We start from the raw sequence: 26,930 nt of genomic DNA, 5'->3' as shown, positions 1-26,930 counted from the left end.
TCCCTATTTCCTGTAATTCGCATTTTTCTGACCTGCGCTTTTGTTCAACAAAAATGAGATACCCTCTTAAAACTGCAGAATCAAAGAGAGTAAATCCATAGAGGACACTTATCGTTCAAAAAAAGATAAATTACTCCTCTACCGTTCAATTGTCTGAGGATAACTTCTCCTATACACCCACACACTCCCTTGAGCCCCTGCATGGGATTGTGTAGGTGTTTTCGTTAGGGAATAAATAGAATTAGAGTGCACCGTTTATAGGAGCCATTTAAGTGGCGTCAAAGGTAAAAATATGACCATAATAAAGAAAATGTAGTTCCCTTGGAATGGTATTATCACTTGGTTTCTCTCTACACATATAATAGGAATGACCCTGCATAACTTTAAAATGTGGGTATGGTAAACACAACATCCAGAAAGTTACATGTCAGCATTTCCCACATTAGCTGCAATTTGAGGCAATAGCTGGATGAGGAAAGCAGTATGTCATCCCAGTTGTACTGTATGCTGCTTTGGGATAAGAACACCGTTACCTGCCACCATCCAGTCCACAGTTCCCAGCATATTAAGGCCGTCATTAATACAGCTTCTTTTGAAATTCTGGAGGCTTTGATTTTTTCTCATTAAAATGTCTCCGTGTACTTAGGCAGGCATTTTAATGTGCACTGGCATGTTTGGCGAGCCGGTGACGTATTTGTCAATGATAAGCAGCAAGCCTTATCTTGTGAGTGGGCGCCTTCCTCAGTGTCAGGGGTTTAAGATGTGCTTATAGTGAAAAAATGCTACATTTCAGGTCTAAGTATTTGCTAAAAGTAGCCTTCCAATTACAAACGGGTGTAGTGCCACGTGCATTTAGCCACCAGATAGCCTAAGATGGCAATGGAGTGTTGAACAGTTTATGAAAGACACGAACTACCTCCATTCATCCCAGTGGCTCTCTGAATCCTGCCAAATTCCCAGTGTCCCTACTTCAGTGATTCAAAAGCAGCTAAGTCAGGGGAACGTGTGGCAATGTATGTGTCCTCTCAGCTGACGGCAAAACAGTTACATGTTAAAATACAGGCTCAAATTAATGGCCTTCTCTTAAGCAGGTTACAAGCTCAGACTGACCCGTCTATAAATAATTTAGAGGGTATAATTTAATCTGTGCAATGGATTCAGTGTGTTTCCCCCACATTCGGTGAGACCACATATATCTTATTACTCAGTGTATTCAGATATCACTGAATAAAGTCCTCAAATTTCTCATCATGGAAGCATAGGAAAGCACCTTTGTTCAGGAAAAATAATTAAGCAAAACCTTTATTCCAACAATGTACTGAGAAGTAAGCATACGATACTTAACATTAAGCAGGTGCTGAAGTGTTTGCCCAAGTCATGGGACATCCTGCTAGGAAGCATTCCCTGATTCACTTATATCTCAAGCATAAGAGTGCCTGGAGTTAATCTATCCAGGGACTTAATGAACACTGACCTACAATTCACAGGGTGCTCTTCCACACCAGCTCCCTTTGTGGACACTTTTGACATGCAGTTTGTGTTAGGTAGTTTACCACTTTTGTGCATTTGTAACTTTCTTTGTTCAAAATAGCTTCCCTTTGTAGATGAACATTTAATTTTATCACTAAATACTATTTTCTTGATCTTGCAGAGGACTTCCTTCACTCCAAATGCTGAATGTGCTTGGACTCCTAATGAGGGGAAAAAAATAGATCATCTGGCTGTAGCGTTTGGATGAATTGAGCTCATTGTGCCAGAAATATTTTAAATTCTCATAAAAGTCTGGGAAGTGAAGCACTTAGGCTGGAAAACAATAAGCAAAACTACAACTGTAGAGGGAAAAAAGGAAAGAACCTACAAATATGTAGGGTATGGAGTGGCAAACTATTAAATTATCCTATTAATTGGCAATACCTTTAGACATAGATGCATTTAAAAACTGGTGAACTTGCTTTGTTGAGATCTTTGTTACAAAACTCACTAGTGCATGACACTGGGCCCAAAAGTGCTTTCCCAGATTTATGTGGAAAAGTACTTACGAGAAAAACTATTTCTTGTTGAATGTAGTGTCTTAATAATAGCAGAAATCTACTACCTTTTCTTTCCATTATTTTGTCAAAGCTGTTTGATTTAATCCAAAGGGGCAGAATTTTTCAGTGTGTTAGAGAATGTTTTTTTTTAATAGAATTAAACCAGGTACTGTGTTGTTTCACTTGCGTCCTCTCTTCTGCTTACTGATAAGTAGGCTGATCTCAGTGCCACTGAAATCACTGAGACTTCTGATATTGAATAAAATCAGAACAGGACCATGCCTGTCATCAGTTTCCATTACTCTCCAGAAGCAGGTTTATCTGTGTGGTAGAGCTGGGATAGGTGTCTAAGCACTCCCAGTTATTAGCACTGTCCAATTCTGGTGAAAAGCACAGCTTTCTTAAATTGGGGGGTGCTTTGCCTGCTGTTGTCTCCTGCCTAATCAGCCCCTCTGTTGGCAGGGTGATTGCTGATGAGGTAGACCACTGAAATTGTGCATCTTAATTTTAGATGTTATGAACATATCATTAAAACCATCTGGTTTGGCTTGTCATTTGGTTAGAACTGATGGAGAAATTAGTCCTTGATGGAGACCCCCAAGGGGCAGTTTTTTATATTATCCCTTCTTATCCGGTAGCCCCAGTATTAATTCTGAACTACAAAGTGGACTTTCATAGCTGAACTTCTTTTAAAATAAAAGGCCTATATCTTCCACTTGAAGCAGAAGCACATCATTCTAGGCTAAAAGAAGAGATCTCCTCCTTGGTTTGGTACATATAGTATCACCTGGGAGACAATATCAAATGGATACAGAAATCCTCAAAATCAACTACAAAAAAACCCAAAAGGCATTTGTAAGCAATTCTACTGATTCAACTGTAACTTAAAATTTGGAAATAAAAGCATTTTATTTGAGCAGTCTTTCTCAAAGATATTTCACTTTACTTTTTCCAGGAGTCACTGATGTCATGCCTCCACATTTTTTTTCCAGCTTAATCTATTGGGTCAAACGGTGAACAGATGAAGGCAGCAGAAGAATCTGTCTTCTTCTGCCTCCCTTCAAAGCATGAAGTAGCTGTGGGCCTGAGTTATGAATGTTGTCCAGATCAGGGGCCGGAATAGCTTTTTTTGGCCCCATACAAAAATAATGAGATCAGTGAGACAAGGCAAGAGGAGGTTGGGGAAATATGTCCCATTCTCACCTTGCACAAGCCAGTTCCACTGCTGGCCACAGGTGGAAGAAGCAAACTTTATTTTCTTTATTTTCTTATGAATAACCCTATCTTGCCCAGTCTTTAACTGACCGTAGCAGAGTACTGTCATTTCAACCAGGAAAGCAGATTGTTAGTTCATATATTTTTTTTAATTGCTTAATAGTCATGTAATTATTGGCTTGAACACCGTTGTACTTAGACATGCTGTCTTTTCTAGGTAACATTTCGGACAAGAATCTACCACTGTAATATTAACAGCCAAGGCGTCATCTGCCTGGACATTTTAAAAGACAACTGGAGTCCAGCATTAACCATTTCTAAAGTTCTCCTCTCCATCTGCTCCCTCCTCACAGACTGCAACCCGGGTAAGACGAATTAACTTTCACATTCATGTTCATTCACAGTTCATATTCGGTCAGCTACTAGATGTGGTCAGGGCACTGTTTTACTGCTACCTACTGAAAAAAAGACAAAAATGTAAATTTTAAATGCCATTTGTTTAAATTAAGACATAGTATAGAAAGAAAGCACAATTTCAGGAGCTCAAGTGCATTTTTAGTACTTGACAATAAAAATATTTTAATTCAAAAAGTCTAATCAGTAGAAAATACCTTGTAGTAGGCACTAATTTGGATATTACAACCAGGATATTAGTACCAAGAAATATTAATGAGTTAATAAATATTGAAAAGGAAAGCTTTAATTTAAATATGCTGATAATATGGTCTCTGAAAAGAATATTAATAGTACTGACAATGATAGATGTCTAACACAGACTCTACAAATAATGAAAATTAATTTAAATGAGGTTTATTCAATATCCTGGACAGCCAGTATGAGTATTCAAAGCAAGCTGTCATTCTTATTAACTAGCATAGCACTTAACCTCTTCCCTCAGCTCTTTTAGATTTGTTTTCTGCCATTGACCACTAGATCTGTAATTTCCACTTTCTCTTACCCTATTTGCCAATGAGTGATTCTGACTGCAGCCTTGGAAAATTGTAGTATATAGAAATTATTAAAGAATCATTAAAGAAAAATTGAGTGATCTGTTTACATGTTGTGAGGGTTGTTGCTGGTTTAATTTTTATTGTACACTTCAATATTTTTTTTTAATTTGCCATCTGGTTTTTAAACCTTTAGGTTTCCTGTTTTTAAACTTTTCTCCCCAACCAAAGAGCTAAAAATTGCTTTGCAAAGGACAGAATGTGAGATTCTTGTGTAATCAAGGGCTGAGTCAAAAGCTGTAACAGAAGACTGAATTATTTCCAAGCTCAAAATAAGGTGAAAGTAGGCCAAAATACAATTGACTGTTCTTACTTTCATGTGGGTTTGTTACTGTATATAGTGTTAAAACCTGTGGCATTCCTTCCAGCTAAGAGCTGGAGTGGTAAAGGAGCCCTGTGTTACCATTTGAGGCACATTTATTTCAGGTGTGTTGGATGCTCTCTGCTTACGTTTCTGAAAGATTGACCTTGGCTAGTATCTACCCCAACATATGCAGAGGTGCCTCTAGGAAATCAGGCGGATGGATGACAGAAGTGTAAAGAAAAGCAATTGAATATTTGCGCATGTGTCTTAGACACCAGGTAAAGAGCTAGAGATGCTGCACAGCTGTGTTGGGATTGAGAAACTGGCCATAAGTACATGCTCATTTGTGGTCACCTCTCTTTGGAGGGATACAGTCAACTTGAAAGCTGGCCGCTTTCCAGTAGTGACTTGAAATTTAGAAATTTACCACCTCTGCTCTCTCAATCTTTTTCTTTCCCTGAGACTATTTTACAGAAGCTGTCAAACAACAGTTTTAGCTGACCAAGTGTGTAAGAGGAACACTGAAAACAGTTACCCATAATATATTATCATATGCAACAAGTTAACATGCTAAAAACAAGAGGTTATTCTTCCCTTCAGTTTCTTTCGGTTAGTAGCCATAAGCATTGTCATGACCATAGTAAATAAAACAATTTTATGACGTTTCATTTTCAGATGTTCTCTTTAATTACAAAGTAGTTTGGGATTTTGTTACTGCTTCATGTTAAAATTTTCCTATGATTTTTTAACAAGTGAATGCAATTTCTTAATTTGTATTGTTAATTCCCCTCTTAGGAGGAGCTTATGGCAGGTAGATGTGCAGTCATTTTTGCCTTCCTTTGAGATTGCCTGATGCTGAGTCATTTTTGCCTTCCTCTGAGATTGCCTGTTTCGTGTTAGATACTTTTTTTGTAATAAGTGAACTTTGAATGTTAGTGAGGTACAGAGAGAGGTACAGCAGAAGGCTTGCAAAAACTTACAAGTTCTTACTTTTCAGTGTATTGCCTAATATGCTACAGCCTGTTCTGGTTGTACTGCTTGCACCATTAATTTTTTATGACATTTTATCATTAACAAATTATTGGTTCCATGCCATCCAGATTGAACATGACAGGTAGGCAGATAGATAGATAGATAGATAGATAGGTACATCACTGATATGTATATCACTGAGATACCTATCACTGAACTATATCCCATATATATGTACGTATATAGATACAGAAACATGCATATATGTATTTTCCTCTCTGTCAGCTGGGACTAGTTTTCTAATCCCTTGGTCCTCTCCTCCTCTAACTAGTCTGCCCCTTTCTAAAGGCAAAGACCCATCAGGGGTCTCGATTTGATAAGCAACTCTGAACTCTTTGTTCACCATTCATCAGCCAGAAGCAGATCAGGTCAAATGGAAAGGCAACACTGAATCTCCCACAAACATAAACACTTGGGATGGGCGAGTTTTCCGCCCCCAGCCTCTCTGAAGGGAAAAATCAAGTATCAGTTACCCCCTAGTCTTACATTTATGCAAATCTTCATTAGAACAACAAATAGCAGTAAGAATGGCAGCTAATTAACCCTCAGTCATACACAGTGATTAAACGGAGCTGGAGCACAGCTGCAGCTTCATTGGCAAGCGCTGCTATTCTTCTCCAGCAGGCTGAGCAAATGAAAAGAGGTATTTGCTCCTGCCGCTCCTGTCATTCACACAGTAATCTACAAAAGCCACGGAGAGAGTCGCTTTCCTCCCTGGTTATACATCACCACCCTTTGTTCCCTATCACTCCAGGCAGGAGCGAGTTTGTCCTTTTTAAACAACTAATACAATCCTTTACTCATAAGCTGCCTCAGACCCTTCAGTCCTGATTATTATTAATTGTCTCTATTTTGCTTGGCAGTATCAGCCAGTAAACTGTGTTAATGAAATGTCTGAATTTTGTAACAGCTGGCTGACTTTTTCGTGGGGGGAAGGGGTGCTGTAGAGTTTGCGTATGAGCGAACATGTGTGAATTATCTGGGAGTGTGAGAGAGCCAACTGGAATGGTATCAGAGAGATGGGAGAGATGATGGGATCCACTAGCATTCAATCCAGGGATTCTTCTTTTTCTTTAAGGTGGTACTCTGGGGCACTGCGCGCATCTCTTTCGACAAAGCAGGGTCCCAATCCTGTAAATATTTTGGCACGTGCATAAGCAGCCCTACAAAACCTGATAGATACATTCATCTGCATGAAACCGAGTATGTGAGTAAGTGCTTGTAGGCTCTGTGCTTGAGCGCTGAAAATACTTACTTCCAGTGTTAGCTGCTGGGGCTTGCCTACATGGGCAGTTAGTTATTTCAGAGTAACTCCATGTGTGGACACTCTGCTCTTTGAAAATGTATTAAGTCAACTCATGAAAAAACTGTCTTAGTTGGAGTAAAAGTCAACTGTACTTTAAGTATTCAAGCGGAGCCTGGGGAGTGTAAATTCCCACACTGCCTTAATCCAAAGGAGCTTTCAAGTGTAGATGGCCCCTGAGGGTTTTGTATTTTTACTGAGCTTCAAGTATGAAAACAAATTAATTATTTTTATATTTAGAGAGCTGGTGATGCTGATCTGGGTTGAAATGCTTACTGTTCTCCGTTGGTCATTGCCACCTTAGCCCTGCCAAAGATTCTCGAGCCCCAGGAAAATTCTCATTTGCAAATGCTTCAGAGAAAATAAATTGAAACCTCAACGAGACTGCGCTGCAACTTTTTTCTTTGCGTGGCCTCCTTTTTCTCACATTCGAAGTCTGAACTTGGCTGGCCTGATTATCCCTGATGTCAGAACACTCTTAATGTTGAATCATGTCTGCTTAATAACACGCGGCTAAGTCTTGACTAGGACATCAGAACAAAACCTGCTACATCTCCCTCACACTAGCCCCTCCACTTCTGGTGTCATCCTCTGCCTCTAGCTCCTTACCATTTTTCCCGCACAAGTTCCACAGCCAGTGAGGATTTTATCCCTCGATCGTACCATTGACGTTCCCAAACAGAATGTTTCGGCACCGCTCCTGCCGCTGTTCCCCGTGTGGCAAGCCGTGCCTGGCTGCGAGCTCCTGCGACGGGGCTGTGCCCGGTGGTGCAGAGAGAGGATAAGAGAGGCAGCCTCAGACGCGCAGCAGCCACAGCATTGCTTTCCCACAAATGTGCCCGGTTAGGCTGAACGCTCACCTGGCTGCTCTAACCATAAAAACTTCTGAGGGGCTCTACAGAGCCTCGCTTGCTTTGCTCTTTAGAAACCGCTGCCTGATTTCTAGCCTGAACTGACTCACAGGAATTTTATACCCACTTGTTTTTAAGCAACTCTTATCCTATAGCTTAAGTAACGGTTTTCCTGGTTTTCATTCCCGATGTATTAATGAAGAACCATCCTCTTTCCTCCTGGTCTTTATTTGCTGCACACTAACCAGACCTGTGTCTATTAGCCTCCTTCCATAAGAGAGGCTTTCCATTCCCCTGCTCATCCTCGCAGCCCCCTCCTGCCCCTCCATCATGCTGCAGTCAACCTTCCTCAACGCGCCTGACTCGTGTGGAGTTCATCGGGGCATGAGGCATGGCTAGACAGACTAACCCGCTCATCATCCCCATCATCCAGGTCGAAATATTTACTGCTCCCCACTGGATGTCCCTATCTCACTGGCAGCCCTGTGAAAGGTTATTTCTTTCTTAGCCCCCTTTCACTGTTTGTCTGCTTTCTAACCCAATTTAGTGAAATGATGGAGAAAGGAAAAGGGAAAAGGGAAAAGGGAAAGGGAAAGGAAAAGGAAAAAGAAAAGGAAAAGGAAAAGGAAAAAAAGGAAGGAAGAGAGAGCAAAAGAAAGAGAAAGCTTTTGCTAGGAAAGGGCATTAACTTCTGGCAAAGGAAATGCACAAACTGACAGCAATAGCCACTGCACCTGGGTCAGCACTGGCCAGGTTAGTTGGTCTGACTCCGCTCTGAGATACTTCAGTGGCATATTATATTAGCAGTGTAAAGCTGCTTGTCTCTTGTTGTCCTTTAAACCCACCAGAAAGTGTGAGACAGTTTGTGCAGTGTTACATGGAAAGTTTGCTGTGAACATAGTTTGATTGAAGTGTATGTGTCCTCACAGTAAAAGTACTTATAAAGTAAATGAGTTGGACAGATACCGCTACATTACTTTGATGTGAGCCCCGTCAATTTTTATAGAAGTTGTAGTTGCTCAGCACGTCTGAAAAGTAGACTGCTTATGTTAAAAAACTTTGCAACGCATATTGTGGTTTTCAAATATAATGTACCTCAGTTAGAAATATATGTGCTGGTGTTTTCCAAGTGCTGCCATGAATCATGAATTTACTAGATGGTTTCATACTCTGTTAACCCATGTTAAGTAATGTGGCTGTGCATTTTAATGACTTACATTTATCTAAGCATAGATAAACAAAGTCAAACAAGATCCTAAGATTATGGGGATCTTTACTTGTCTCACTAAGGGACATGAGACATGCTTTCAAGCTTTCTTTATATGAGTCATCCTTATGTTTTGCCTTTATCTTCCTCAGAAATTTAATGGTTTTCATCACAGAGTAGGTATAACGGGCAATTTTGGATAACATACTATTGTTTTTCTATTGCAATTACAAGTTATCCATGTGGTTTGGCATGATTTAGGTTTTCCTAAATTTTCTGCCAAAAAAATAATAACACCCTTACCTGCACCTGCATGAGGGTGCTGGTATTTAGGAAACTTTAGAGATGGGATGCAGTTATTACGATACTCTTTTTACTTTTTCTTTTTTTTTTTTTCCTTGTTATTTTCCTAAAGGTTTGTAAGGTTCTGTACTCTTACTGCTGAGAGTATAAAATCCCAGTCCTGTCAGCCTTTGCAGAAAAGGATTCAATAGTGTAATTTAATGCATATCTTTGATCCTCAATGGGATCTGAAACAGCACTTTGGAGAGTGACTTTTCAACATAAGCATAAAAGCCTTAAAAGCCTGAACGGTATTTGCCCTGCTACAAAGCTGCTAGAATTGCTGCTGTCTGTTTCCAGGACCTTTGCAAAACAGGAGTAGCTGGGGAGATTTAAGTCAGACAACATGCAAGGGGAAGAACTGAATTAGCGTACTGTCTCGATTTCTCAGCCCGTTTCCCTTTCAGCCATCAGTGTACACTTTCGGAGGGAAGTTGGTGTCCTGCTGCAATGCCACTGCCCCATCCCTCAGCAGGTTTGCCTTCAGCAGCCTTCCCCGAAGCTCGCTGTTGGAATTACTCGGGCTAGGGTGAATACCTGCATGCCTAGCAGGAGGCCCCAGGCTATGGGCACAAGTGCAACCTGGATGGATCTGGTGTTCAGAAAGTTTGGAGCGCCTCCAGATTTTGAATTTGTGTTAGTATTTGGGAAATTTAAGCTTCATCCAAATGCTTGTTTGTAGCAATTCCTTAATCTCTACCAATTTGCATAAGGTATTGACAGGCAAATCTAGATAGGCCAGTTAAGGAAGTCCCTTGCCATGCTGCCAGGAGCTCCTGCCCCTGCACCACCCTCGGAATTGTCTTCTGCACACCCCAGGCAAAGGGAAGTAGGTTCATTTGAACCCTCTCAGGAAAACCCATCTCCCACTGGGAGCTGGAGCGAGGCTGCCAGCCTTCGACGTGATGCCCACTGACACGCTCCATTCTCTTGACTCTGCCTAGGAGTGATCATCTCTGGTGCAGGGGCATTGACATCCAAATTTGCCACGGCCACTTGCAAAGCGAGCATGTGTCAACACGTTAGGTTCCACAGGAATAGCTCTGTTTTTTCAGCCGATAAGCTCCAGCCATGCCAGCATGCATTTTAATACACTAATAGATGTCCACTGTATCAATAAAAAAGATCTATTTTCAGAATTACTGCGAGATCTGAAAGCACTAGCCTGTCCAAAAAAAAAAAGGTTTAAAAATAAATCTAAGGCAGCTTAATAAAGGAAAATGTAACATAGCTGTAAAAATAAAATCTGTTCCATGCTGGAGCATTTGGCTCCTAGTGAGGATTTGGCTGACTTGTGGTCACAGCTCTGCTGTTTGGCTTCCATGTTCGAACTTTAAAAGGGCTACCCAGCCCCGGGTGATGAAGAACAGGTCTGTGCCCCTCCCCACTCAGCAGACTGGTTGTATCTTTTTTCTCTCTGTTTTTCTGTATATCTTGATCTAAGAGGAATCATGTATGATGTTTCTCCTCATCTGGTGCTTCTCCATAGCAGAGGCTGCTTTCTGTCAGTGCCAGTTCACATCAGATGTTCCTTCTTCAATTTTTCAGACTTCCCAATTATCTTTCCCTCTTTTCCCCTCACCCCCGGTTGTGAAGTGAATTTAGAAACTCTGGATGACAGCAAGTTCAAGGTGTCGTGGTTTAAGCCCAGCCGGCAACTAATAGCCCACACAGCCGCTCGCTCACTCCCCGCAGTGGGATGGGGGAGAGAATCGGAAGAGTAAAAGTGAGAAAACTCATGGGTTGAGATGAGAACAGTTTAATAGGGAAAGCAAAAGCCGCGCACAGAAGCAAAGCAAAACAAGGAATTCATTCACTCCTTCCCATGGGCAGGCAGGTGCTCAGCCATCTGCAGGAAAGCAGGGCTCCATCACGTGTAATGGTTACTTGGGAAGACAAACGCCATCACTCTGAACGTCCCCACCTTCCTTCTTCTTCCCCCAGCTGTATATGCTGAGCATGACGCCATATGGTCTGGAATAGCCCTTTGGTCCATTGGGGTCAGCTGTCCCAGCCGTGTCCCCTCCCAACCCCTTGTGCACCCCCAGCCTCCTCGCTGGTGGGGTGGGGTGAGGAGCAGAAAAGGCCTTGACTCTGTGTAAGGACTGCTCAGCAGTAACCAAAACATCCTTGTGTTATCAACAGTGTTTCCAGCACAAATCCAAAACATAGCCCCATACTAGCTACTCTGAAGAAAATTAACTCTACCCCATCCAAAACCAGCACACAAAGGATGAGCCACTTCTCATTTTCCTCATTCTTGTAATTTTTTTCCTTGAAGCCATAATCTGCACATTTTGCTACTATCAAAAAACTTTGCTTTGGAGTCCAATCTGATTTTTTTCCTTTCCATTTAGCAGCTTAACAGCTTTGTTCAGTTTATCAAAAAGGACTCCTAGTCTTTCCTGTGCCCAAATATATTCTGTACTGGTTTGTAATGAAATTTTGTTTCCTTTTAGAACATTTTTCTCAAGATGTGTAGAAGGCAGAAAAATCCTAAATACTCCTTCTGTAATAATCCAGAACATATTTGAGTAGATTTGTCAAATGTGATGAATATTCTGGAAAATGACTGAAATACTTCGAAGCTGGCAAAACAATATTTAATTTGTCCAATTTTATGAGGCTGGCTAACCCCTGCTACTTTGATTCTTCCCTGGCACCCACAGGCTACCAGGTGCAACGTCACAGCACAGTACTATCAGACATACAACAAAATAATCTCATTTTGCCATATATCCTTTTTGTAAGCAGCAGAGGGTTGTGTAAACAATGAAATTGCTCTGTTGTCTGAGATTATTTATATTCTTTAGCTTGGAGCGGTTTTTCTCTTTTCTTCAGAGTTTGTATACCATGCTCTGTCAGGAAACAGGCAGGTTTCTGGGCTGTTTCAGCACAATGGAAAATGCTCTCTTTGTATCTGGAGCAGGAAAATATTCTATGCCGTGTCACTCAAGCATGGCAACAAGTAAGAGACAGTGAACAAAAGTTAGAGCGGCGAGGAATCAGTTCATGTAGTAATGTTTTTTGGTTTGTTCTAAGTTGCAACATAACCTTTCTGTCCCTTTTAAAATCTCTGCCTTGGGTTGTCTCCAGATGAAATGAGCTTACTCCGGAGGCTTTTGCTTAGCAAATACAAAATGTAGCGTGTGGTTGCCCTGCTGTCTTGGTGCTGCTGGACTGGGAGCAGAGTGGATGGGTACACGTGGCTGACTGTTTTACGTAAAGGCCATCGTAATAAGTTCTCTGAAAGAATCATGAAAGGAAAATGCAGCACAAAACTGATGGGGTTTGTTCTGCTCTCAGTGAGTGCAGAATGACAATGTCAGGGGCAGGATTGCCTTGGGGAAAACCCGTCACCATCAGCTCATTCATATGAGCAAAATGATTCCATCAGTTGCAACAAAGTTCTTTTTGCCAGAAAGTACCTATTTATTTTTAAATACTGTATGTTCTCCTGACAGTTTTGCAGAACCTGGTATATATTTATTGAAGTAATATGTCCATATTTGGACTGATCGGATCATATATTCTACAGCTGATATTTACAAATCCTTAACAGTCTATCAGTGGTTTCTCTTTCCATTCCTTTTAAAAGATACTGTACTATACTATCTGTACTGTACTATAGCATGTATACTATAATAATTGCTATTCTATAGCTTGAATCAGTTTCTCGTGTTCTGAGCTGGGCACACAGTACCAATATGGTAAAGGCATCTAGGCACCTAAAGATGCCAGCAGACAGCCGGCAGGGTTTTCAGTACTTCCCATGGGATTTAGCCATCCAAAGTCCCATGAGGAGTCTCTCTGCACTGCCAGGAGGAGACTTTCTATACATCTGGTCTTTAAATATTTGCAGACACATACACCTATATGTGTTAAACTCTGTGGCCGTGATCTATAAATGTGAAATTAAACATACGTAAATGCAAGCAATGCAGCAGCACATTATGAGAATTACACATAGATAAGCATTGAAAGAGAATTAATTTGCTTTGCCATAAAGAGCTGATGAAAATGTTACAAGATTTTTTTCTTATCAGTTGACTAAGTCCCCTCAACATGAACCCATGACTGCGGGGATTATTATAACAGCAGGAAAAACATTTGTGAACTGTCATCCCTTTAGTAGTTCTCAGGAAAATATGTCTTGGAATATCTCCTAATTATGTGTGCAGGGGGAGGAGGCTTGGCTAGGGATTACTATTTATGTTGGCCTAAATCTTTGCTCTTTTCAGTTGCACATTGACAACACCTTATGGGTAGAAGAGCGTTGTTTGTGAGCATAGAGGCACTTCATGTGTTTAAATTTAGGCTATTCAAAACTCACAAGATCATTAAAAAGATTAACACACTGTAGAAGTAAGGTTGTTTAGAAATACTTAGTTTTAAACCCCTCATTAATGGTTTCAGAGGTCTACAGTCTGTTTAAATAATTTTTTCCCTGAAAAGTGTCTGGGTTTATTTACATAAGAATTTTGGTGGGTATATGTAATTTAGAAAGTGAATGGTACAGATTACTTTTTAAAAATAAAATGTGCAATCTGGATTTTGTGGTAGCCAAGGCATAAAGCGGTCACTAGCTATAGCTCCAGATACCAGTCACACACACACTTACCCTATTCTTGTTTTATCTGATGTATCTGTAACTACAAAGAATAAGCACTAGAAGGAGGAATATAGTCATTCTCAAGCAGAAAACCAGTACTACTTGGTTCAGTCAGGTATGTTGCCTGTAACTGCTCATTGCTCAGTGGTTCAGTGAAAAGTGTAAAATTCCCTCAAAGCACTTTACTCATACAGTAATATACTGGAAAGGAAATTCCCTCCTAACCACAGCTAACGATCAGATTATGTGTTGAAGCATGAGCAGTAATAGCCTTTGCAATGGTAACTTAGCTGGTGCCATGACTAGTGTTTTTTCTAATTCTTTTTTAATATTCCTAAATTACCTTCTAATATTCCTACACTATATTCTTGGATGTGTTTAACTATTTGGTGTATGAAGCATCTACTTCCTTTTAACTTTTGCTAAATGTGCTGGGGTTCTGTTTGTGTTCTTTTCTTACTATGGAAAAGATAAGCAAGACCACTTTTTTTTATAATCTTCTTTACAAAATTACCTGTCACATCTTATTTTGTCTTTTTTTTCCAGAAGAAATAAGTTTAGATTCAACCATTCCTTAAACAGGAAAGGTTTGACCATGCTGCTAATGATTTCTTGTCCTTTTCGATAAGTTTTCTACTCCTATTTTGTTTTTATTTAAGACAAGGTGAAAAAATTTGAACTTCAGACATAACAATACCCAGCCATCAGTTTATTAAATGTCATTTGATTAAATCAGAGACTGAGTAAAATCCAAATCAGTAAAGAGGCTTTGTACATCTGTGTCAAGAAGTAAATGTAAAGGGATGTAATTCGCACTCATGAGAGAAAAGAGTCTTGTCACTACCCTTAACTGTTCCTAATTTTTATTATTCCTCAAAAGGGGCTTCTAGAACATACAAAATTCAGTCTTATCACAATATGGAAGTAAAACTGGAAAAAAATACACCTGGCATTTTGATTTTTTTTTTACATAAAGCTTATAAAAGCTATAAGATAAATATACATACAGGGTTTTTTAAAGTTTGCACTTCTGCTCCAGAAACACAGGGTTTCTATTACCTTAACCATCGTTAAATGAAAAGTACCTGAGAAAATGCATGAATGATGGATGCTACAAATACAAAAGGTTACAATTCATTTTCCTTCCAATAAACATGTGTAATTTAAAATAGTGCCAGCGGAGGTTTCCTATGCCCTTTACTTCAGAGAGAAGACAGGTAATTTAATGCATACACATAATAAATCTTTGTGTGAACCGAGACCAAAATAAGTCATCAATGTTAAATGTTTAACAATGTGAAGTATTTAAATAAAGCTATTAGTTATTTCTCATATATAAAATGTAGCATCCTAGCTTAATTTGAATGAATTCCAAGGTACAAAGTAAACTGCCTTTTACTTTCAAAATACACTCCAATCGTTTACAGTCATTACATGTATTTTCTTTGTTTCATGCAGGTTTTGTCTAGCCAATACAGACATGTCCTTAATTACATTGGAATCTTTTGAACAAAGTAGATGAACAACACTTCTGGGTTTGACCAATTCTACTGGATATATTTTCTCACTAATAGAACTGTGTATATTTAAGGGAAAAATAATTAAAACTAGAAAATCAATAAATTTAGACATCACATTTACCTGTATTCCTACACTTAATTCTCTAATCTCATAATAATTTAATCTAATATTCATTATTCCCAGTTAGTACAAATAGCTCAAATCTCAGCTGGAATGAACCAGCATCAATCCCGCTGAATTTTTCTACCCCAGATTTTTCATTTAGACTTTGTTCCATTTTACTAAGTGGGTTTTGGGGGTTATTTTTCCCCCTCTGTACCTTTTTTAACATGAAGGCAAGGACAGATTTTGAAATTTCTTGCCATATGTTTCTAACTGGCTATGAACCACCTTCAGGACCCTGATTAGCACAACTATTTTTAAGGCTGCTTCTTCCTGTTCTTAAAATACAATTATTCTTGTTTCACCATAGAAATCACACTGTTCCACATTCTTTAAGCTCCTGAAAAGAAGCCTGCTACATTTGGCACTCTAACAGATTCACAACAAGAATGTAGAGTCAGTCCTGAAAAGCAAAATTTATGATCCTAGATATAAGTATGTTAGCTATTAAATCATTTAGTCTCTCACTTTCTTGAGTAAGATTTCAGAAATCAGTATTCCCGAGTCGTTCAGATTCTACCTTCAGAGTTGATTTACACTACTGCAAGACATATCTCTTTTATTTTGCATGGCTAATTTTCTACATTATTCAGCAGGGGAGGAGGAAACGGTTGTTTGTTTTTTACAGTTTTGCAGATCTATCACAGGCAACAAATAAAACAAATTATATGCAGTGTGTGTTTCAGAATCCCTATTTTCACAGCAAATTAAGTTCAGGTGCATTAACTGGAGTAGCAGACAGTTACTTAAATAGCAAAATGTATGGTGTAATTGTCCCAAATTTAAGGATGGGCTGTACTGTAAGATTTCACATTCATATGAGATACAGAAATAGAGCTCTGATTAGTAAATTGTTTGTAGAATTTTCCATCTTGGAAAAAGGCCCTTCTATGGAGCGGAGCATTTGCAACTTTAAGATTAATTAGATTTCGGAAAATTCTTAAGGGCTGAATCCTCATTGCTTGGGTCTTTATAATACTGATTAGATAAAGTGGCATGAAAGTAGAAGTTCCTGCAAGACACAATATTATACTAGCAGAAGGAATGCCTTCATGGCCTTCCATGTCTTTTCCATCTCTGCCTTGTATAGCTTTTTTCTACAGCTCAATCTTAGGAGTTTTTATGCCAACCCCTGAAATCATTTGACAGAGTGATTATCATTTAGTCAGGCATGACAATGGACTCAATGTGACCTCTCACACAGGAAAGATAGGATTTCCAAATAAAGTTATTTTACCTGTTACTGAATATGAAATTATCGCTGTAAATATCATAAATTCAATCTTCATTCAGCGTTGCCATGTAATTCATTGCAACTAATCCAGGAGCTAAACCTGCCTATATGATGAATGCTAATTATTTTGTTTAACCTGTTTTTCCTTCTGGTCCTATTAGAACCTGTTTGTAATTAAGCCTAATTATATTCATGTCCTGAAGTTAATTTAGAAGTGGATAGTCCATTTGGTTACTAAAATGAGGTTATTTTCTCACTCACCTGCTGATTCCTCAGTCATTGCCAGAGCTCGCACCACCCTGCTCCCTTCATATGCTATCCCATGTCACCTCAGTGATAAGCCTCCAGCAATATTGCCGTAACCAGCCTGTGCCGATCGTCAGGGCAGGGTGGCACTCTGGTTTTCATACTTTCTTGAGCCACTGTGTGTTGGTACAAGCATCTTCCTTGGATGCCTCTTTTAGGGCAGTACTGCTGCAAGGTCTGCAGCACTCGAGGGATCAGACTTCACCGCTCTGGACTGTCAGACACCTGTCAAGTGTACACGTTAGCAGTGAGACTGGCTACAGAGGTCCCTGTCCCATACTCTGCTGAGATGGCACCTATCGTCTCCTACATTTATAGTGCAGTAACATTTTGGGACACCTCCTCCAGAATAGTATGGACCACAGATGCAGATGGCAACGTGAGGCACAGTCCCAACACGCAGTTACACAACCAGGCTCAAACAACCCATGCCTGCAGTCCAGAAAAGCCCCAAGAAGCCAGCCCCATCAAAGAGAGCATCTGGGCCGTACCAACAAAAATCCCAAACCAATTAGTTTCCAGGCATTTTCCTTCCACTGCCTTTTGATGCAGATATAAACAACTTAGACACATCTGAGCCAGATACAGCCTGCGACTTCTTTCCACATGTTCCCTGGGAGAAAGGGAAGTATAGGGAGGCAATGGAGAGGCCTGACTATATTTTAAGTTATTATTGCTAACAGTAAGAAGGGTGTTAATGCAAGGCACACCTAAGTTCCTATTGCTGTTCCAAGGGATGTTCAACTTGCCAAGGGATTTCAGGCCCTGGCCTATGAAAAAGAGTCCTATTGGCCTTTAGTAGGGATAAAATTCTTCACCAGCCCCCCGTTTTGTAAATAAAAGCCTCTTGTATTCTTTTGACATTTTGTATGGGATTCCTAATAACAGTTTTGGATTTACATGTGTCAAATTAATAACGAGATTTAATAGGATGAAAAGGAGAAAACCAGATTAAACCAAAATAAGCAGCAATCATAACATAATGTAGGCTTTTCTAGTTACTCCAAGGATTAATTGCAGTAAAGGAACAAAGGGATAGATTCAAGAGCAGGATTCAGATGACTCCTGCATCTGACCTAAAATGATCCTTAACTTGAAGATTTTGGTATTGCTCACATTCAAACTCTTCTCCTAAAAGTGAAGTTGCCTTCAGGACTCGTTTTCCTCTCAGTGTCTAAATGCCACCAAAGACCAGACCATGCAGTAACACTTCCTTCCCTCCCTGTCCCCTGGGAATCCACATGGTAAGTGGATCCTATTGGACGTCCCGGTTTTCTTGCAGAGTAATTGACCTTTGGTACACGTGATTATAGGATGTCTAACACTGCATAAAGCATGGTCACAGGGAATGCCTTTACACCTGGTTGCTTTGGGATTAAACTGTTCGTTTGGGATGTGTAAGACCCATAGTCCACTCCTTTGCCTGGAGATGGTGATTAGTGGAAGTGAGAAGAGACAAATTCAGAAGAAAACTGGCTCTTTTTTCTTTAAATGAAAGAAATGCTAAACACACTGGAATTCCTATGGAATAGCTATCCCTCCCTTAGTAAATCTTCAGACAAAAAAAACATCCACAGTGTTTTTCTGAAAATATAGTTATGACCCTATGGATACATGCCAGTTACATTATGGATCTTAGCATTTTGGTTGTTTGACAACATTTTGAGGTCCAAGCGCTGCAATTCCCTATTATCCACTCACAGTCATCTTCCACAAGGTAAATGCATATTGCTGTAACTTTTTCTGCAAATTGTGTCAAGCCACATGCCATGTAATGTCTTTCATATCAAGTTCTTATTTACTAACACCTTTTTATTAATTTTTTTCTAATAACAATGTTTCTCAGTTGAGTTCATTATTACGAACAGATACATTGCTAATGTATCTGTGCTTTTAATTTTGAGACGCATCCAAGCATCAAAGTGAAGTGTGTTATTTCAGAACTTTAATTGTTCCAGCATGCTGGCACTTCTAGTAGGTGCAGGTTCTTCCTTAATTAAAGACAACTCTTCAAGATCAGTACACTGTGCCTCATTGATCCATGATTGCCTCAGCTAACTCCCAGTCAGCCAGTGAAGTTTATAGAAAGCCTGCTAAAAACTGAAGACTGAAAAAAACCTTACTCTTTAAACAAGAATGATTTCCCTTGGCAAGATACAGAGATGAATCACTGCCAACGCTTTCCTTTAAGAGCCATGTTAATAAAATTGGGCCAGATAATACTCCTTATTTCTGAAACATCTTTTTCTTAGGCAGTCTCATATTTCACACAGATCTGTGGTAGGTAGCCTGACAGCAATCAAATGCAAGTCTAGAAAGAGGAATGAATTTCTCCTTCCATGTATCCAAAATGGGTATTTTAGTAAATGGATGTTTTCTAAACTGGATTTGCAGAGCTCTTTCATTTTTGAAGATAGGTAACATTTTTCTCCAGACAACAGTTTGGACATTGGAATCAAGTCATACATGCCTTAATATTTCTGTAACTTCAATCATTGTACAAACTAACAGAAGTCAGATGTGTTTCTGACAATTCTACAGAGCTCAAAATGTAGAGTCAAGTAATGGATTTCAGTCTCTTTACAATATATGTCTATACAGCCACATTTACCACAGTATCCAGATACCTTGCAATTTTTAGCATATTTATTCTCAGAATATCCTGAGCAATGGAGAAGCATTAGTCCAGTTTTACAGATGGGAAACTAAGGCACCACTGTGAGATCCCCTAACTTTCTTGGAGTCATCATGACTACCTGCAAACCGTGAAGACCAGGAAGCACTCTGGAGTTTCACCTCCTGCGAGCAGTATGACATGACCGGCTGACCTGCCCAGACGTGCACCCTGCCTACACCTTGGCTGTACAACAGAACGAGACCTCGGGGTCTTCCATGCTTTCTCTCACCCTCTCTTTCTCCTCCTGCACCTGCTCTGTTTTCTTCCAGGAAAAAGACTTTAGGTGTATAGCTAGAGAGGTAGCTGAGGGCTGGATGATTGAGTGACCAGGACTATGGGGTGTACTGGTGAACACACTCCATAGGAAGCCTGGTACAAAACTGTAAGTCTCTGTTAGCACAGTGACCACTAGGTTGGCTTTCCTATGTGGGAACAAAAAATTTAGGCAAACTTTTGGCTTTAAAATTACCCAGTCTCCAAGCTACAGTATCTATCACAGTTTTCACTTAGTTCTCTAGATGCAGAGGTGGTTAGTGTAAACATTCGGATCCATTTCCAAAGATTGTGTCTCAAGTTCTTATGCATCTATCCTGTATTTCCTTATTTCCCATCCTATACCTGGAAAGACAATCCTGGGTTTTATCTGAAACTGACAAGTGACATAACAAAGTCAGCCTTTGTTTCTTCCAACTCCAACACATTCGATCACCATGTATCTAAGAATGCTATATCAAAGGATATCTTACGGCATCCCTTGTTATTTTACTTTGGTGGGAACAACGCTTTAAGGTCATACGGTTGTCCACTTTGTCCAATCCATGTCAACCATAGTAGCCAGCCTAATGAGGTACATGAGCTCTAAGGCGATTTCAGCAGGCATATTTTGATGTTTTAGCACACTGGTGTAGCCTTTATATATCAGAATTTTTCTGTTGAGTATTAAGAAGTGACCAACCAAATCTGCAAAACTAGTTCCTGAAACGAGTTCAGGAGAGAGTTCATTGTACTCCATATCATATGATTTCTGCTATAAACTGTAATTGCTAAAATGGATATTAACTTCACTGACTTCTTTCCTAGTAGACATTAGACCTTTCTAGAACTTGTTCCTTTCTTCTCTAAGGATTACCTTTTTTCTTTACTGAAACAATTCATTTTATTTCTTCTCTTCTATCATTCTTCTGTACAGTTTTCAAAGAGCCTCGTAGATGGATAAATACATTCTAGATGGATTGTTGGAACTGTGATTTTATGAAAGTCAGAAATAAATTGTAGTTCAGCTTGTAGGATGTGTAAAGCAATTCAGAGCCCTGCTACCGCGCTTTGTTCTGACTTGAATCACTCTGTTGTTCCAGTTTGTATGTGTGTGTTGATCAGACTTCCCACCGCGAGGCTAGTTTTATTGCCGCACAAACAGGGATTAGTGCTGCGCTGCACTCGTTTTCACTTGTGCCCTGATTTTAAGCACTCTTTTCCAAGGTGAAAGGTTAGTGGAGTAATTCAGTGTGCCACTTCACCTGCCTCTGCCTCCGAAGAATTACTTAGTCTGTGCGTTGTTATTATTAATGATAGCAAAAGAGAGCAACGCTGCTGCTGTACGATCACTGAAGGATACCATGATGCATTTCACAGACCTCATTTTCCACATCAAGACTCACAGTACCCTTGACATGGTCTTCTAGGAGTTCATTAAGTTTAAAACAGGTGACATGTGGCAAACTATGGAAACTTCCTGAGGCAAAGTGACACTATAAATAAAATTACTCACAAACAATTCATCTTCTCTTAATCCTTTCCTCTCGGAGTATTAAATTGTTCTATGACATACTTGGTATAGCATGTCTGACACTGCTTTTGTCTGCAGTTTTCACTGACCAGCCTTCTCGTAACACTAGCCCGAATGCCACTGAAAACAACATAACAAAATACAATTAGAAACAAAATAATTTTTTAAATTTGAGTTTAAGGATGTTTTTGGTGTGCATCAAGCTGTCAGCATTTGCTGTTAAGAAAACCGGTGTTTCAGTGAATTATTAAGTTTCTGCTTTTTCCCCCCAGTCTTAATTTTTTTTTGTGTGTGCCTTTTGGGACCTATTTCTTAAAGGTTGGTACAATATTATAAACCACAAAAACTGGATTCAGAAAACTTGGCTTTCACTACAAGCCAATATGGGAATGTATACTGTCTTGCACTGCTATTTGCACTGATATCACCAAACAAAATATAGTTTGGGGAGGTTTAATTTTGGGGTAACCAATCCTGGTTGTGGTGCTGTATAAAGATGACTCCAAGGCAGCTATCCTAGAGATGACATACAAAGCACCTGGACTTTTCCTAAAAAAAAAAGCTCAAAAAACCCAAGCACTCCCAATTTTTTAATTCGAAAAGCAATACAGCAGAATATTTGCAAAGAGAGGCAGACCTAAAAAAAAATTTGCATTCCATAAACCAAAAACTCTTCTAAATGTGTAACTGAAGTCCAAATAACTAAAAAAATTATAGTTTGTTTTCTTCTGCATTTCACGCAGCCTGCCCAAAGAAAGGAAAGCAGATTTAATTTTCGGTGACTGATGTTTCAGAACAGGTAGTTCCATAGAGCTTCTCAATGGGATGCCTCTCACAGCTATGAGAAAGGAGTCGTTTATAGCTCAGGAGACAGAATAAGACCTTTCAAGTTGCATCTAACCTTTGGAAATTCTTCCAGTTTAATTCTGCCTCTTCAGCTGGAGGCCAGCTCTTTCGAATTCCCCCTGATACAGAGCTGAATCTAAACCTGGACAAAAAAAAAAAGTACATTGTAAATATTTGGCTGAAGAAACTGTGAGATTTTTATAGGGCTGTGGTTTTTTTAGTTTTTAAGGTGCTCCAGAAATCTTTCTGAGAACCCACTTGTGATGGTGTAATAACGGCCTCCGTCAGCTGTTCTCTATTAAAACTGTAAAATACTGCAATAGAAATATAATTCTACTTTATAAATGCTCATAAAAATATATATATAATGCACACAAACACCTGTAATGTACATTTTAAGTCTAAAAGTGTGTCTCTCTAACCATGTTGGCACTACCAATTGGAATTTCATTGCATATCATGTGGCTGATGGAGAAGGCACATTGAAATCAAGCTGTTAAACACACCATCTCCACTTTTTATTTCACTAGAGTATGTTTGCTGTATTTTTAAAAGAGCATTGAAAAGCCCAGGAGATGAATTCTGCTCTGAAATTGCTATTTGCTGACATAGAAATAGCTGTAAAAATACAAGCAGAGATAATACAGTATAGCAATATATTTTCATTTATTTGGGGGAAAAGTAGTTTTAAAGAAGAATTATAGTCTGTCTTCTGAATGATAAAGCAGTATAACTAGCATTAAACACAGCTGAAATTTTGTAATGACCAAACCTCAGCTCATCCAAATCCCCAATAGCATTAACTCCCTAGAATTGGGCTGTAAATTTGATTAGCCTTACAACAGACATGAGATACAAATGTTCTTCCTTATACAGTCATATTAAGTGGCTGCAGAAGAAGATGACAAGGCATTGTAGAGCAGCACATCCAACCTTTTTAAGCTAGGGACAAGCTCCAGCTCGCCCAGCTTTCAAAACTACATTTAAATACAGGGCAATTTAATGAATTCTGATATAACATGAGGATTACATATGGTGAGGTGAGGGGGGATTTAGCAGCTGCAGTCTTCCTGTAAATCATCCAGAAGCTTTTCTACATACTTTAGTTCTCTTGATTGACATTTTCCATGTAAGCTACATCACTGTACCTTAGCTTCTGTCCATGCGTGTTTAATTTTGTGCTTTTTTTACATGTTTTCATTACTCTTGCACTGCCCTCTAACGTGAAATTTGATGCTGTAACTCCTGGTGTGTTCCAATTTTACATGGAACTAATCAGAGTATTGGATAAAAATTTTTCTTTAAACAAGCTAAAGGTTATAGAGACGTCATAGAGCAGATTTCTAGAAGTGAGAGTCAGGGTCTAGAAGGAACAGTAAATTATGAGACCTTAAAGATTTCCAGGTCAACAGACTTGCAGCAACTTCTCTGGTGAGCTGACGGTGTGCACCACGGCACAACTCCCCACGCGTGGCTGTCGCAGCCAGCACCACCCGCAACGCTGCTCCCGGGTTTCGGTGCTGCCGAGCACGGCACAGCTCGCTCTGCCTTGTCCTGGCTTCTCCAGCCACTGACACCCGGAGGGCTGGGGTGTCCATGCCTGCCCACCGGCAGGGAAGGAGCTGTGATGGTGGTGCCACCATCGGGTGGTGCCACCCCGGCTCTCAAGCCGGGCACGGTGTATCTGGTGATCCGAGAGGTCCCAAGTACACGCCTCCTGCCAGGCCAGGAGTTGTAGAGTTTTGCTGTTATTGTTATTAATTTATTGCAGGTTTATTTTCATTTCTTTCACTAGGTTGTTCTGATAACACATTTCTGGCGCGGCTTTATATTCTGATCCTCTGGTTTTTGTTGTCGTTTGGACACAGGCCCATTTGGAGTGAATTTCTGAACTGAACCCTGATTCACTGATGAATCACGCTACTTCTAAAAAATAAAAGAAAAAGCTAGAGTGGTTTACTAGTTATGGGAACAAATTTCTAACATTGAGAATAAAACCACAGATACATACAAATGGAAAATAAGAAACAGTTTTATGGTAATGAGAAATGGAAACACAGGAAAAGTACCATTACAAATTTTGAGATCCAGTATTCCTTTTTATCTCTTAATTAGACAGTTTACACAGCAGTTGTTTTATAACTACATATTTGGCCCTGCTAATGGAGATTTCACAATACTCCTTAAATAGTGCAGCCTTGGCTGAGAACCAGGTGGTGCTCAGCCATGTGCTACTTAGTTTAGGGGGTAAATGGGAACTATTGTTTCTTCCTCATATTTGGTATTTTGTAGGACTTGGACACTATAACCAAGGTTCGTGCATGTTGGGAATTAAATCCTCTAAATGTTTCAATTAAGGTGCTTCCATTTGTCTTGTAATCTCCATTTTATGGCCCATCCCTGTGAACTGCATAGCAATGGTGAATCATGACTCATTAAGTGTTGAGAGATCTGTCTCCTTGGGCCTGCCGGCCGGCTCCTTCCTCCACCAGGGACAATATGGCTTGGGCCTGAAGCTGCCTGGCTTCATGCAGGTGCAGAAAGAGCCCGTTTGCATTTCTGGAGTTCACACACCGTCCTTATGTCCGCCAGCACCAATGCGGCGTGCTGCACCGAGTTGGCCAGTCTGCCACTGGTTGGGTGGCTCTGATCGGAAGTTAAAATTTCCTTCCTCACCAGCTGTCTCGACTTCCCAAACAAAGCTGTTGTGCCTCCTGATGCTTTTACAGCTTCACAGAAACTGCTAGAATAAGCTAGCTCTTCAAACACCTGTTGAAGAGTCCTTATTAAAGTCCTCATAAATAACTACGTGTAATGACAACACATGTCCAGACCCTCTGACAGGGATGTGAAATAGCTGGTTTTTCTGATTCTTCCGTTTGGGGTCTCAAAAGAACAAGTGGCTTTGCCAAACTGTGGGTTTGTTCTTTTATTCAATTTTGTTATAACCAATAAAATGTATAGCCAAATTGCAAAGAACAATGTCATTACTGTTATTACCGAGAGCACCTTTTAGTAGCGTCCGCTCGGCGGCTGGCTGTGGGTGCAGCTGGTCCTGCTCATGCTATGGCAGGCAAGGACCACTCTTTGCTTCAGCAATCCTGCTTCGCACAGGCAGACACTGATGGAGGGAGGCACTGACTTGAGGGAAGCACCCCGAGATGGTAGTTGATTCACAGGTCACTCCCTTGGTGGAATTTACACCTCTTGGAGGAATTTACACACTTACAACAAAAGCTATGTAGACCTCAGACATCTTGCAGGTCATCACCTCCACTCTTTCCCCAACTGCCAAACAAAACACTGCAAAGACAAAGACTTGAACATACGGATAAATAAACAGCCCAGTTCTCTACATTACTGGACTTCAAGAGATTTCCCCACTTTCTTCTCAAGAACTCCTCTTACTGATTCCCCCACCCTATGTAGTAGAAAGTAGACGCCCTCCCATGCTGGGAGGAGGTGAGAGGAAGAGTCTGTGCCTTCCAAATCCTTCCAAAGATGTATGTTGTTGAAATACTTCCTTGCTCCCAAAAGGAGATACAGATGGAAACCCACACTAGGAAACCAAACATTGTAATCTATCATCCAGGATTGGGGATAATGATATGATCCTCGGTACCCTTTCAGTATATCAAGGAAATTGATTTACAGTTCTCAATGTGAAGGACATGCTTTCACAGAAACATTCATCCCACACATAAAAGACTTTCAGATTTGAGCTGGCTAAACCTTTACTACAGCACAACACTTTTCACCGACTTACATAAGATTTTATAAAGGTCTTAGTGACAACACTTTAAATATGTACTAAACCTCATTAAGCACTTACCGCATTCCAGATGATAATGCCATGATATTCTTGCAACCCATCAGCCAGATGCCTCAGAGGCCAAAGCCCACCTTTCCCAACAGCATGAAAACTGGCACATTCATTGAATTTTCCTCCAAAGATTCCTTTTAAGTTCAACCCTTAGTCTCCATTTCTCCATGGGTCTATGAAGGTGTTTCTTCGTACACTGGTGTCGCATCCAAGGAGGGTGTGGGAATTTGCAGCAGTGCTGTCAGGCTCATCCCCGAGCTACATTACACTATGACAAGGTTTCCCTGTGGATAGTCCCTAAATTTTTTGCCAAGAGAAATTTTGCCCTTTCCCATTGCCAAAGTTCCCCATTTACCCTGCAGTGCTTCTCAAACCTCATTCCAGCCATGAACAACTTTGCACTCCTTAAGTACCCGTAGACTGTTAGCCTCCTGTTTGCACAGAACGAAATCCTTCCAGTAATCCCCTATATAGTTCTTCTCCTTGGCTGAGGAGTTAAAGGTGATATACTTTCTAGTCTGAAACTTTTAAAATGGATCTTAGATCAGATATGCTTCTTTGACACTCATGCATGTAAAAATAGCAAAGCCCAGGTCTCGGTGACCTCCTCTGGATATATTAAGATATTAAAGGTAAGCATATGCAGTAAGTGTTTGCAGGACTGAGACTACA

At 40.0% G+C, this 26,930-nt stretch overlaps 1 protein-coding gene across 2 annotated transcripts in view; it reads left to right on the top strand.

Annotated features, from left to right (window-relative positions):
- The window catches only part of LOC140648257 (ubiquitin-conjugating enzyme E2 E2), a 223,993-nt gene that overhangs the window by 194,352 nt on the left and 2,711 nt on the right, over positions 1-26,930 (top strand). For both annotated transcript variants that reach the window (XM_072853996.1, XM_072853995.1), the window contains exon 5: positions 3,463-3,610. In XM_072853996.1, the coding sequence (XP_072710097.1) occupies positions 3,463-3,610 (148 nt within the window). The remainder of the gene's footprint in view (positions 1-3,462; positions 3,611-26,930) is intronic.

Source organism: Ciconia boyciana, chromosome 2 (genome assembly GCF_034638445.1).
Source record: "Ciconia boyciana chromosome 2, ASM3463844v1, whole genome shotgun sequence".
Classification (NCBI taxonomy): domain Eukaryota; kingdom Metazoa; phylum Chordata; class Aves; order Ciconiiformes; family Ciconiidae; genus Ciconia; species Ciconia boyciana.
Note: the sequence above shows the minus strand (reverse complement) of the source record. Positions and strands in the feature narration are given on the sequence as shown.